At 41.3% G+C, this 14,740-nt stretch overlaps 1 protein-coding gene across 1 annotated transcript in view; it reads right to left on the reverse strand.

Moving 5' to 3' along the window:
* LOC118404262 (2-aminomuconic semialdehyde dehydrogenase-like) overlaps positions 1-14,740 on the reverse strand; it is a 20,261-nt gene extending 5,521 nt beyond the window's left edge. The window contains exons 1-7 of the mRNA XM_035803316.1: positions 14,638-14,740; positions 12,812-12,996; positions 11,808-12,008; positions 10,958-11,169; positions 6,536-6,702; positions 5,561-5,631; positions 2,939-3,043 (exon numbers count right to left, since the gene is read on the reverse strand). Coding sequence (XP_035659209.1) covers positions 2,939-3,043; positions 5,561-5,631; positions 6,536-6,702; positions 10,958-11,169; positions 11,808-12,008; positions 12,812-12,981 — 926 coding nt within the window. The 5' untranslated portion in view covers positions 12,982-12,996; positions 14,638-14,740. The remainder of the gene's footprint in view (positions 1-2,938; positions 3,044-5,560; positions 5,632-6,535; positions 6,703-10,957; positions 11,170-11,807; positions 12,009-12,811; positions 12,997-14,637) is intronic.

A 14,740-nucleotide genomic window follows, 5' to 3' on the forward strand; every position in this document is an offset into this window, starting at 1 on the left:
TGGGAAAGCCTGGCACAACATGGGGTCCGCCGGGGTCCCTACCCGGATCCTAACTGGGGAAGTGAATGGTAAAGCCAGCTGTCACAACATTGGGTCTGCTGGGTTCCCTACCTGGATCTTACTGGGGAAGGGAATGATGGTAAAGCCTGTCACACATTGGGTCTGCTGGGTTCCCTACCTGGATCTTACTGTGGAAGTGAATGGTAAAGCCTGTCACACATTGGGTCTGCTGGGTTCCCTACCAGGATCTTACTGTGGAAGTGAATGGTAAAGCCTGTCACACATTGGGTCTGCTGGGTTCCCTACCAGGATCTTACTGTGGGAGTGAATGGTAAAGCTGTCACACATTGGGTCTGCTGGGTTCCCTACCTGGATCTTACTGTGGAAGTGAATGGTAAAGCCTGTCACACATTGGGTCTGCTGGGTTCCCTACCAGGATCTTACTGTGGGAGTGAATGGCAAAGCTGTCACACATTGGGTCTGCTGGGTTCCCTACCTGGATCTTACTGTGGGAGTGAATGGTAAAGCCTGTCACACATTGGGTCTGCTGGGTTCCCTACCAGGATCTTACTGTGGAAGTGAATGGTAAAGCCTGTCACACATTGGGTCTGCTGGGTTCCCTACCTGGATCTTACTGTGGAAGTGAATGGTAAAGCCTGTCACACATTGGGTCTGCTGGGTTCCCTACCTGGATCTTACTGTGGAAGTGAATGGTAAAGCTGTCACACATTGGGTCTGCTGGGTTCCCTACCTGGATCTTACTGTGGAAGTGAATGGTAAAGCCTGTCACACATTGGGTCTGCTGGGTTCCCTACCTGGATCTTACTGTGGGAGTGAATGGTAAAGCTGTCACACATTGGGTCTGCTGGGTTCCCTACCTGGATCTTACTGTGGAAGGGAATGGTAAAGCCTGTCACACATTGGGTCTGCTGGGTTCCCTACCTGGATCTTACTGTGGAAGTGAATGGTAAAGCCTGTCACACATTGGGTCTGCTGGGTTCCCTACCTGGATCTTACTGTGGGAGTGAATGGTAAAGCTGTCACACATTGGGTCTGCTGGGTTCCCTACCTGGATCTTACTGTGGGAGTGAATGGTAAAGCCTGTCACACATTGGGTCTGCTGGGTTCCCTACCTGGATCTTACTGTGGAAGTGAATGGTAAAGCTGTCACACATTGGGTCTGCTGGGTTCCCTACCAGGATCTTACTGTGGAAGTGAATGGTAAAGCCAGCTGTCACACATTGGGTCTGCTGGGTTCCCTACCTGGATCTTACTGTGGAAGTGAATGGTAAAGCCTGTCACACATTGGGTCTGCTGGGTTCCCTACCTGGATCTTACTGTGGAAGTGAATGGTAAAGCCAGCTGTCACACATTGGGTCTGCTGGGTTCCCTACCTGGATCTTACTGTGGGAGTGAATGGTAAAGCCTGTCACACATTGGGTCTGCTGGGTTCCCTACCTGGATCTTACTGTGGAAGTGAATGGTAAAGCCAGCTGTCACACATTGGGTCTGCTGGGTTCCCTACCTGGATCTTACTGTGGGAGGGAATGGTAAAGCCTGTCACACATTGGGTCTGCTGGGTTCCCTACCTGGATCTTACTGTGGAAGTGAATGGTAAAGCCTGTCACACATTGGGTCTGCTGGGTTCCCTACCTGGATCTTACTGTGGGAGTGAATGGTAAAGCTCCTGTCACACATTGGGTCTGCTGGGTTCCCTACCAGGATCTTACTGTGGAAGTGAATGGTCCCGACTGGTCACACATTGGGTCTGCTGGGTTCCCTACCTGGATCTTCCTGTGGAAGTGAATGGTAAAGCTGTCACACATTGGGTCTGCTGGGTTCCCTACCTGGATCTTACTGTGGAAGGGAATGGTAAAGCTGTCACACATTGGGTCTGCTGGGTTCCCTACCAGGATCTTACTGTGGAAGTGAATGGTAAAGCTGTCACACATTGGGTCTGCTGGGTTCCCTACCTGGATCTTACTGTGGAAGTGAATGGTAAAGCTGTCACACATTGGGTCTGCTGGGTTCCCTACCTGGATCTTACTGTGGAAGTGAATGGCAAAGCCTGTCACACATTGGGTCAGCTGGGTTCCCTACCTGGATCTTACTGTAGAAGTGAATGGTAGAATCCCAATCAAAAGGGGGATACACACCGGCCTGGCCGGAATCATGTGTTACAGCATCATAACCAACATGGAATGGGCCTTCTGATTGGTCCGCGGCACCTGGCTATACGATAGTTGGGTTATCACACTTTGGCTTCTACTGTTGTCAAGATCACACAGGCTTCCAACGAATCATTCAAACGCAAACGGTCCCAGGCCTGGGGGAAGTACCACCAGACACCTTCAGGTCTGAGAGGTGGAAAGAGAGTGACACAAATAACGAGGCACTGCCACCCCCCAGTGAGGCACTCCCCCCTGGAGCAGACCTACCGAGGAGGGAGTGGGCAACTCTAAACAGGGCGAGAGCAAAGGTGGGAAAAACTGGTGACAACATGTTGAAATGGGGCAAACCTACAAGCTCAGCTTGCCCGTGTGGAGACGAACCACAAACAATGCAACATCTGATGCAACACTGTGAGCTCGGCCCCAGCTGTTCAGTGATCTGAGGGAGGCCAACGACGTGGCCCGCTGTTGGATTGGGACTTGGAGCGGCAAGATATGATGATTCAAACGCACATTCTTTTTATTAAAAATACATGTATTACGATATTGTGTTTGCATCTGTATAGCCAGCTTAACCGCTCTTGGCATGAAAGTAAAACACCAGCTTTGCAAGCACTATGTTTTTGACAGCAGCTGGTTATATTACACTGAACGACTTGCACATCTAACGACTTTGTTTGTAACTATCTAATGACGATGCCCCGTAAGTACTTGGTGGCTACCAGTTTCATTCTACAGCAGTTCAAGACAGAAATACATATGCTTACCTGGTTGCATTGACGAATTTCTGGAGAAACTGTTGGTACACGCTTCTCTGCACGAAGATACGGCTACTACAGAGGCAGACCTCCCCCTGGTTGGCAAAGCTAGACCTGCGGAAATCGAGAAACCACAGCATTAGACAGGGCAGTGATACATATGAAAAAACAACAGAACCCTCATACTTACACGCACCAGAATGATGGACCCCTCTGTAACAGAGTCTGACACTTTCAGTTATTTCAGTATAAAAAATCATGAGTGCACATACTGTAAATTTTCAAACGTTTGCGGTAGTTTTTTTATTTTCGTAGTGGCCTCTCCACTGCGAACATGGGTTTCCAATCTATTGATACTGTACTACAGAATTGTTTTAAAGGCAAATTTAAAACCTCCATTTCTCTTCTGCAAAAAAAACACCGCAAAAGTTAGTCAATCTACAGTAAATAATCAAAATGTGGAAGTCCTTGCATTGTCGCATGGCTTGATATTAAGCAATCTTGTTTGCTTTGTACAATTCTATTCATGCCAAACACATCTTTTTCTCTATAAATGTGTAACTTTGTTGATCAACAAAATGAAAGGACTTCCTTGTAGTTGTACACATTCAAACAGCTTTGGTCAAACTTTGTCCCAGACAAGGGGTCAGGCCATGCTCTTTTAGACCTGGTGCATCTCTTCCCCAGTCTCCTTACTTGTAACCCTAACCTCTGTAATAATAAGTAAAAGGAAGATGGACAACTAAATTTCACAAAGGTTTGCATGGCAAAACTTCTACTGTACAGTGCAGTTATGGACACTTTTTTTTCAGAAAAAGTACGTTTTAGAATGCGATGAATAGAGAATACTGTCTTACATTTTGCAAAAGCAAAGAATCAGAATTGCAAAAGCAACATATACTATTACTTTATTATTACTATATACATACATGTAGCAAAGCAAAAACAGATAATTTAGATTCCAAAGTATGCAATAGTTGAAATGCAGCAGCAAGGAACTTTTTTTTTCAAAAAGCCATGTCCATATCTTACTGACAAGAGAAGAAATACAATATTATAATGAACCACAATCATGTGATTGTCAAGAAATTGTTTGGTGATCTGGAAGAATGAATACAAGGAGTTTAAATAAAAGCACTGAGAAGTGCCACCATTGCAGGCTTGGCTGTTATACTCTCACCAGCATGCCTTGAATAAAGCTAGACAACAAATTCTACAAAATTGTGTGGCATATTGCAGAGAGAATGCACCTGCGAGTAAAAACAGAAATACAAACATTACCCTACAAGATTCCAGGAAAAGGGATTGCCTAAAACTAGACTGAAAAAAAGAGGCTAAAATTTGAGAAGAAATCTGGGAGCTTCCTTAGCTTGGTTTTCAACTGAACAACTTCATTATACTACCATTCATAGTTTTGGTGGCCAGGCTGCCATTTTAATATCAATTCCATCCCAACGAACAAATTTCCATCTCAGGACAGAAGGACAAGTCTGTTGAATCATTGTTACTGATCTTTGAATAAAGTTTCAGTTAGACCAAGTTTTAACTGATTCTACAGTGCAGTATCTAAATCCTTTTGAATCTTGTAGGGATTTGTTCACAATATTGAGGGTACAGGGTTCGAAATACTCTTTATTTTCTATACCAGTCCTGCAAAACTGCAACTTGTCAGAACTTTTTCTCGCAATTCTGAACAACTCTGTACATATCTAAGCTGTTGTTCCTATCCTTTTTAGACTACTGATTTTTTTTAAACCCTAAACAATGTAATTACATCATAATTATTTCTAAGTTCAAATATATATTTTTACTATCTCGCAGAGAAACCTTCACAAGCCACTAAGAGTGAACTGCTACTATTCTAAAAATATATAGTTTACATTATCTGGATAATTACTCGCAATTTTGAAATTTTCCTGCAAATTGCATTTTGCAGGTACATACAGGTATTTCGAACCCTGGGGGAGAAAGTTTCATTTGGCACAAATGGTGACAGGAAATTTTGTGACAATCTCAAAAAATTTCCTTGCTCTTCTTAGCATTCCCCCTCATACATTTGCAACTGTGACATGAAGATATTAATCTAATTGCAAACCAAGTGTCTTTTCAGCCAATCACAAACATCCTTTTACAAAGTTAACCAAGTCTGTTTTAGCCAATCACAAACATCCTTTTACAAACCAAGTCTGTTTAGCCAATCACAAACATCCTTTTACAAACCAAGTCTGTTTTAGCCAATCACAAACATCCTTTTACAAACCAAGTCTGTTTTAGCCAATCACAAACATCCTTTTACAAACCAAGTCTGTTTTAGCCAATCACAAACATCCTTTTACAAACCAAGTGTCTTTAAGCCAATCACAAACATCCTTACTGTAACAGTGTTCAAATACACTATCATCCATTTTTCAACTGTTACAAACAAGTAGAAAAATCTTTCAAGCTTTTACATATGTACAAATCTTTGTGACACAAAAATGCAGAGGGGGAATGCTGTGTAATAGACTCGGTGTCCTCAATAAACTCAGCCTTTCGAGAAGAATCTGCAAAAGTGTCAAACAAAAAAAAAAAAAGTAGCAAACTTGTCCGCCACAAAACTTGCGGACATCCTTACCCACGGTACAAGCTTACCTCACCACAGTAGGGATACATTTCTCCATATCTGCATCCGCAAATATGATGCATGGGTTCTTACCACCAAGCTACTCAGATGGACAAAGACAAAACAAAAAAGGAACAAGTTTAGTCTTGACTGGAGTAGCACTGTTCTATACAACGGATTTTAATGGTTGTCCTGTACTTGATAAATGCATTCAGTTCATATTCTGGGGCTTGTTTGCTTCAAGATATCTCATAAAAATGTTTCTCTTTGTTCAAACAAGTTTCACAGACATATTGTGCATTTTACACACCAAAACAAAAGTTTTTTCAGTGTCTGATTTCAGAAAGTTTTAAGTTTAGAATTTTTTTATTAGTCAGTAAGGTATAATACTGTTTCAAAAGGAATGAAATAAAATACCAAAATAAGAAAACAAATAATAAATTTTATTTTTAGTTTTTGTTTTAGTTTTAGATATCAAGTTTTAGTTTTTTGGCCTGTACCAACTGGAGCTCCGGAGGTAAACTGTTGGTTACTTCAATCTGTATTCAATTTGGTAATGTTGAAAGGTACAGGACTTTTCAACCTCAACAAGCCCCAGACTTTACAATACTTACCCACATCTTGGATGCACCTATCAAATGCCTAATCTTAAAAGGGGTCTGGTGGTAGGCTAAAAACAGAGCAGAAGCAGGATTTTTATAGAGTTTTCAAAGCGTAAAGTTTAACTCTAGTTGCAACTCAACAATGATACATTTTTCAGAAATGTTGCTGCAATGCTGTAACAAAGGAAGTACTTTCAGTTCTTTTTCAGGTGATGTAAAATTTCTCCCAACTTTTTTCACAACATTTTTTCCTGCTTTTTCTGAAGATGCTATTTCCTAAAAGTAGAAAGCGCAGTACAAATGCGAGGAACCGAAAATTATGTACGGAAACTGTACCAGCCACCAAACCACCTACATCACATGCTATTTTACAACACGAGCCGTGTGTAACCTCTGTATTACCTCTAGTGAGAGTTTTTTGCAATGCGGGGCGCTCTTCTCCGTGATTCGTTGTCCGATTAGCGTGCTGCCCGTGAAAGAGACGAGGGGGACGTCCGGATGCTTGACGATGGCCTCGCCAGCCTTGGGTCCGTATCCAAACACCACATTCACCACCCCTTGAGGGAGCCCTGAAAACAAATGGACATATTTTAACTAACTCAAACAGATTTTGTGTTGGTAGAAGACACAATAAAATAGACTATATCACAGAGGGAAACTGGACTTTCAGACTTATCCAAATTTGATAAATGCTGGACCTATAATGCAACAAGAAATCTTTTAAAAAAAGTTGTGCCTTGCCGCGTGTTAGGGATATCGTCAGGAAAAAGTAGGTCAGCACTTCAGGCCCGGCAAGGCAAAATGCTGTGCCTTGGCAAAAACACAATACAATGACTGTTTTTACTGTTTCTGAAAGAGCTAACCAAGAGGAGTAAAATGCTTTTTAGATGAAGCGAATAGCTTGAAGGGTTGCTGAGATATGGCTCCACAAAGTTGCCAAAACCTACCCTCAGATATGGCCGGCTGCGCGATAAACGATGAAAATAAAAAAATACCTTTTTTGAGGGGTGATGAAAAGGTAAGTAAAGGTTGCAAAGCTTGTTTTATCTTATTTCGCCGTAATATGTACTACATAGAATCACTCCACAGAGTTCTGAACATTCATGGCATTTTATTATGCTTTTACACAGGGTCGATGTATGCAGCACCCACTGGTGTCCTTTCACACAATAATTGTCATCTTACCTTATTCTTTAAGAAATAAGTAAATTTGGGTTTAAAAGTTCACATTTTGGGTTACAGTCAATGGTGTTTTTTGCACCAGTTGAGTCGCATTGTAGAAGATTAAATATCATACTTCATATACTTTTGCAATGTACACAACATTATGGTATCTTATATTACCAACAATGTCACATCTATAGAATATCAGCAATATTAATTGCCTTATAACAAGGTCAACTTGGTCAAGGTGAAAGGTAAGTGTGTGAATATGTCGCATTATTTTCATGTTGAGCCATGATGTTACACTGTATCAACAGTACAACTTTACACTTAGATACATTTGTAATAAAATATAGAAGACAGATGTTTGTACTAATAAGAGATAAAATATCAATAGGTAGACATTGTGTAAACACTAAATTTACTAGGACAAGTTCAACATTTTTCAAGGTCAAAGGCTCAGTCTTCAGGATACATACAATCGACACAGATTTCTTTGATGTACTTGCAGGTACATGAACTTCTTATTTAATCAATACTATAAATAGTATAATGCAATGTAAACTACTTTTTACAAAAACAACAGGCTTACTTATCATTTTCTGTGGTTACTGGTAGCAACAGTATTCTTTAACAAACTTAATGCTAATAGCACTGGCTGCACAACTTGTCAACATTATGTTTGACCTCTACCATTCAATATCTCCGCTCCGCTCTCCAGTCTTATATCAGCTACATCTGGTACTTGGTGCAATCTACACTCCACCTGAAAAACAAAATTATTTGAGTTTCATGATTAACATGTCTACCATCATGGTGATAATGTTCTTCTATCTGAGGGGATGACGACCTACTCCAGTACCACGTCTGATGTTCATCTACATCATCATCTTTCTTATGACTTATGACTTCTTTCTTTCTTGTGACGAAAGATTCAGAATGATCCAATAATGAAATGAAGAATTCAATAAAGAAAGAAAGGCAAGTTGGGGTAAGGAATAGATTAACTTATTATCATTGATTAAGTAGATAAATACCTGCAACAAGATGGAAGGAGGTAAGTGTCACTGTTTCTGAGCCATCTTCTGCGACTGAACCTCAGTACCAACTGCGACAACCTCGCCCGGTCGGTAGGAACCTGGCTGATAGTAGAGACAAGAGTATAATATTGCAGGTAAGTACATATTTATGATTTTTGCTACACCAGAAAAACCCTTGGCACAATCTGACAAAGAATACACAATCTGGTTGCACAAATTTTTCACGTTGACAAAAATGCCATTAGTGTTTTGAAAAATTTGGGCATAGGTTACCCGGCTGACCCATATCAGGGGGCACGGTGCCTCAAGTTCAACAAGTGAAAAAAATACAAAATGGTATTTTAGTCTTGGAACGAGGCAAGGGATGATTCACACCAACAGTAACGATGACATTGAAAATACAATTGAGATTTTTTTTTAAATTGGGCATAGGTACCTCAAGTTACCATGGTGCCTCAAGGTCAACAAGTGAAAAGAAATACCAGTACTGGCAGTAGTACACAACAGGCCAATCAATGATCCATATGTTAAATATGCTAAAGAAAGCAATAAACTAATAAGAAAAAATTACTAAGAAACATTTTACATACATGTAAGTTTCATGACTAAAACATGGATAAAGAAACACTGCATAGAAATTATATTGCTGGGATTGACTTGAGAAAAAATTGTTCAAAAGCACATTTTCTTCAACATGCCCCCCTCCCCCAAACACTACAAATTGTATCAAGTATTTTACCTTGAAATTCTTCATCCATAGCGTCAAAAAAGGTTCTTGTGCCGCTTCAGTCACATATCCTCCGTTTCTGAGGGGCACGCGGCCCAAAATTTGGCGCGTTTGGATCGCGCGGCACCGCCGCCCGGCCAAATTGGGGCGATCGTCGGGGAAAACAGCTCGGCGCTTCGCCTTCGTGAATGCTAGAAACTTGCCGATGACATCAAAACAGCCGGAAGTGTGGAACCACGATCCGAAGCCCCGGCCTCCCCGCTTACGGCGCGCCGTTTTCACCGGCAAATTTCTGGCGTTTTAAACAATTTTCAAGCAAAAGAAACACATCACAAGAAAGAGAAACTTATATCCTTTATTTTGATGGGTAAATTTGCCTCTAGAACCGGATAATTTTTGTACCGCGGGTGTGGGAAGATGGTAGTAAATTTACGAATTGCCGTACGGCAGAGGGTTTTCGTGGTAGCGTTGAAATACCTAGTCAAACGTTCTTGAGACGTTTCGATGACGTCATTGCCTACTTATATATTCACATGCAATGCATTGGTCTAATTAGGCATTTATTTCATCTTTATGAATAGGTAATGCAAATTATTATACGAGATAATTCACTTGATTATATATTTACTTCAATGGATTTGAAATCTCACCATACGAACGCTTCATTCATTCGATGTAACCAGATGTTAAGAGGCTTTCAGTACCGACCACAACTGTTATCAAATGCGTAAAAGGGAGGTATAAAGATTGACGGGGATGTACTGTTGGTCGCCTAAGCCGTAAGTTTGTCCTCGAGAAAGAGAACTGGGAAGGGCCTTTGGAAGGGCCTTTGGAAGGGCTGGGTTAACATTGCTTGAACCATTGAACCATTGAACCAACCAAGAAAATAGTGGCCACAAGGCCATGCCGCTGGCGCGGCAAGGCAAAAAATCTGGGTATTGTTGGTCAAATTTGAGTGCCTTTTCAAAGGGCAAAACATGAGAGTATACCAGGGAACTTGAACCAAAGACCGCTGCAGCTGGGCTTTGAGCCAAACACCCTACTGTGATGCTACGACACCTGTTATGTCAACTTTTCCATTAATGTGGTAAATCTCAATCAGGCTTTTAGCCAGGCATGCGTCATTGCGTCATCTAGACGCACTTTTCTTAGAATAACAAGAAATTTGATGCCCCTGGACGCCTTATACTGGGGAGAAAATCCTCTGACAAGCATGAAATTCTGATTGACCAGGGATGCTACCAGGTCATCTGTCGTCACAGTCTTCTACTCTGACATCTGTAACAGTATTTTTGCCTCTTTGGATACCTTAGAATGCACTTAAAATCATCAAAAACTCCCGCAGACACCCCTACAATAGTCACTTACCACGACTCACCAATAAGTTTGGACTCCCTATTATAAAATCCTACACTGTAGCTAAAAGCCTGATCTCAATGAATAAATTGATCCAATGGCTCGAAATACCACCTGCATATGCAGGTTAGTGCAGGTAAAATTGGAGCTGTGCAGGTATTTCTGGTGTCTACTTGCACCTAACCTGCACTGGTCCATGTACTGGGTTTTATACATAAATGTCATATGATGTAGATGTTTGTGGATTGTTATTAGCTGCATTTACTGTTACTACCTATAAAGTATACAAGAAAAAATAGCAAGGGTTCCTGAACAATTTTAGTATGATCGATACTTCCTAAATGCAGAGTGGTACATGTAAAACTTGTCTGGTGTAGGTGATTTTCAATGTTACCTGCACCAGTGCAGGTATGCAGAAAAAAGTACTTCAAGCCCTGCAGGTGAAAATTGAGTACCTAGCTTGAAGTGGCCTTCCAGTCACACCTTGAAATGACCTTCAGGAAAGAATAACTAAAGGAATATGGAGAAGAAACTAACCGGCATCGTTTAGGAGTCGACACATCATCCACGCAGTCACCGATGTCATCTCGCTAGGCTTACACACGACAGTGTTTCCGCAGGCGATGGCGGGCGCGATCTTCCACGTCAGGAGGTACAGGGGCAGATTCCAGGGGCTGATCAGTCCAGCGACACCCAGAGGCGTACGCACCGTGTAGTTCGTGGCCTGCATGGTTTCCAAGTAGGTGGCGCTACGAATATAATAAAGACAAGAACCTTTCTTCAAAGTCCATCCAAATTTCTGTAAATTATACATTATTTCTAGTGGTAGGGATGTGTCCATAACCTTAACATAAGAATCAACATTATATAGACTAGTTACCCTATGCAAAGAATCCATGCTTACCATACAGTATTTTTTTTCCAGGGCTAAATTTTCATCTTCATGTGAGGAATAACACATTTTTAGAGACAAAACATTATACACTTGAGGTTTAGTACTGGAAACATTGATGTTTTGGAATTTTGTACCTGTACTTGAATGATTTCTACAGTAATATACTTGTGCTAAGAGCCATCACACGTGTGTGTATGTGTGTCTGTGTGTGCGTGGTCACGTGCGTGCGCGCATGTGCGTAAGAATGAATGAGCATGAGGGAGAGAGTAAGAATGAATGTCGGTGAATGAGTGGGTGAGTGATAGTGGGTAAGTGAGTGAGTGTGTTTTAGTGACTGAATGAGTAACTTTGAGTGAATTTTAGTCACATAAAACTAAACCTACGTTTAAAGGTCTATGACATACAGGTTTGTATTTTACAGGTACATTTTGTGGTACATCTGCACAATAACATAGAATTTCATTACTTTCTGTGTTATATCACTACACAAACCTTTCTGTCTTGTGTAGAATGGTCGTCGCAAAGAAGCGGAAGTTGTAGACAGCACGTGGGATGTCCACGGTTCGCGCAAGGGAGACCGGCTTGCCTTGATCGCGTGACTCGGCCTGTGCAAACTCCTCCAAGTGAGTCTCGATCAAGTCCGCAATCCTGTTCAGAATCCGGGAGCGCTCTGCTGCTGGGGTCTCCGACCATCTGAAATGTACATGTACTGTAAGTGCCATGTAAGTGCTATTTTTTACAAATAAAAAAGTTTGAATCCTTTTAACACCTTTCAGAGTAGAGGGGCAGTACCCATCTCAATTTCTATAGCCCTTTGGCAACACAGGCCATTACAGTAGGCTGCTAGTCCACTGGCAGTGGTATATGCTTTATCTACAAGTGCCAAAAGATAGCCACATCTCAAGCACACTGCACTACTCAAAAAGAGAAGATGGGTACTTGCCAGAGCAGTTGAGCATAGGGGGTAGCCTGGTATCCAGCTGTATTTCAGCTCCCAAGTCTCTTCTGTCATCTATGGGAGCGACGAGCTATGATATAATACGGCTGGATATCAGGCTACGTAGGGGGCCCCTAAGCTCTGATTTGTATCCCATACACAGTGATTTTGGCCACTATACTACACGTCTCAACAAGCATACTAGTAGGGGGCTTATTTCTGTTGTTTTCTAACAAAGGTGAAAAAAGGTTGACATTATATTTAAAAAAACTTGGCCCATTCAAACAATGCAGGAAATAGTGTTTCAGAGAGTTATAATTAAAATATTTTCAGGGGACAATGTCCACATACCCCCTACACTGTGTAAAGTCCTGGTAACAACACTGGAGTGTGGATCTTTTTAGGTTTTAGTGAATGATTCAAACCTAACAGTAACACTTGAGTCTTATCCAGCTTGTAGTACTTTGTACTAAAGTTGTACCACCTACACAAAACTGGTAGTTTACCGGTTTACCGGTCATGCAAAGCAAAAAACCGGACAAAAAACAAGACTTTGTACCCTGGGAATGCCGCTTTAGCAGCCTGCACCGCAGCGTTCACGTCCGCTTCCCCGCTGTCGGGCACCTTGGCGTACACCTCTCCCGTGGACGGGTTGTAACTGTCGATGTGAGACTCCGTCCCCACAAACTGGCCATCGATAAAGTTCTGTAGTACCAGCTCAACAGGCATGGTGGCAGGATGTACCTGTGTGCAATATTATAAGTAGTAATCAATACACAGTGGAACTAGAGTGTTTTTTGTGCGGTGCACATTCAGGGCTCGAAATACCACCTGCATAAGCAACTAAGTGCAGGCAAAATTGAAGCTGTCCATTTATTTTCGGTGTCTACCTGCACCTAACCCGCACTTGTCCATGTACTAGGTTTTATACATAAATGTCCTATAATGTACAGCTGTATATGGATTGTTACTAGCTGCATTGATTGTTACCACCATAAAGTATAAAAGAAAAAAATGGTTCCTGAACAATTTTAGTATGATCCATACTTTATAAGTTCAGAGTGGTGCAGGAAAAATTTGTCTGGTGCAGGTTATTTTCAATGTTACCTACACCAGTGCAGGTATGCAGAAAAAAGTATTTCGAGCCCTGTGTACATAACAGTCCTAGAAAGTTTCAACACAACAACACTTTAACTAGTTACTAAGGGAAGGCTATACCAATGTAAATTCTAGGTTATCAGATTTGCTTACTTTTTATCTGGTTTGAAAAAAATTAATTGCAATGTAATAATATTTGACAACAACCCCAAATACTTCATAATTTTTGGTACCAACAGTTCAAGAGGAGAGTCCTTGTTTTTCAAGTTTCCAAGTTTTTCTTAAATCTAATAGTTTTCCACGAAATCGTCTTCCGGGAGGGACGTAAAACGGGGGTCCCGTGCTCGAGGAGGTGCCTCGATCACGTTAAACAGCCTCATTACTCATACTTTGGGTACCTACTGGCTGGCAAAATACACCAGATGATTATTATTATTATTATTATTATTATATCAATATTATCATATATTCAACCAGCAGGGGCATGGGACTCCTATAGCTAGACAGGTTTGTGTTATGCTCAACAGGGCTGTCTGTATAATATAGCTTGACATTTTTTCCTGTCAAAAAAGTTTGCGAGTCCATTTTCATTCCTAAATTTTCTCAGCTGAAGTCATTTTGTTGTTGTTGTTGTTGTCCTCGTTTAACGTCTATTATTTCGCTAGACGTGGCCTCTTGGTGCTGATTAACACATGGTTCGCTTTTGAGTCAAAAGTCTCTCTTGGTATTTAACTCTTGGTTCTTTGTGCTTGAGAGTTGTTGGAGGAGTTTCTAGGTGAGTACGTCGAAACGGTGTGTACTCTCAATGTACTGGGAGAAGGCCATGTACATCTGTTTGTTGATTCCTTCTGAATCTGAAAGGTCATCAGGGGTGCCTAAGCATTTGCACGAACCCTATGAAATTCGTTAATGTAGGTCTGGGGGACACGTGAACAAAATGACCAAGAGTTTGTGGAAACTACGCCTGTTTCTTGCATACGGTACATCAATTTTGACACGATGAAGGGGTAAAAACTCAAACATTAGGAGTGAATCAGGAAATATTGGCTTTGGTGTAGCTCCTTGGGTGTAAATGTGGCCACGTCCCGTGATTTTGCCACTCCTCTTGCCCGCCATAAAATTTTGTACACCCCAACGTATTTTTCTCGAATAAAACACCGAAAACTGACCTAAAATATCCGCATGTAGCAGACTATTATTATCTATAGACTACACGGAACCTATATCGTTACCTATAAATGACTTAGAACCTTTTTTGAGCAGAAATTATGCAGTTTTTCTACTCACCTTCCAGACTGTTCCAACTTCGCAGACGTTGTTTTGAACGATATGCAACCAAATGTAGAAAGTAAAAAATTATTCAGATTTGAAATATATGCTAGTAATTATA

Source organism: Branchiostoma floridae, chromosome 17, assembly GCF_000003815.2.
Source record: "Branchiostoma floridae strain S238N-H82 chromosome 17, Bfl_VNyyK, whole genome shotgun sequence".
NCBI lineage: Eukaryota > Metazoa > Chordata > Leptocardii > Amphioxiformes > Branchiostomatidae > Branchiostoma > Branchiostoma floridae.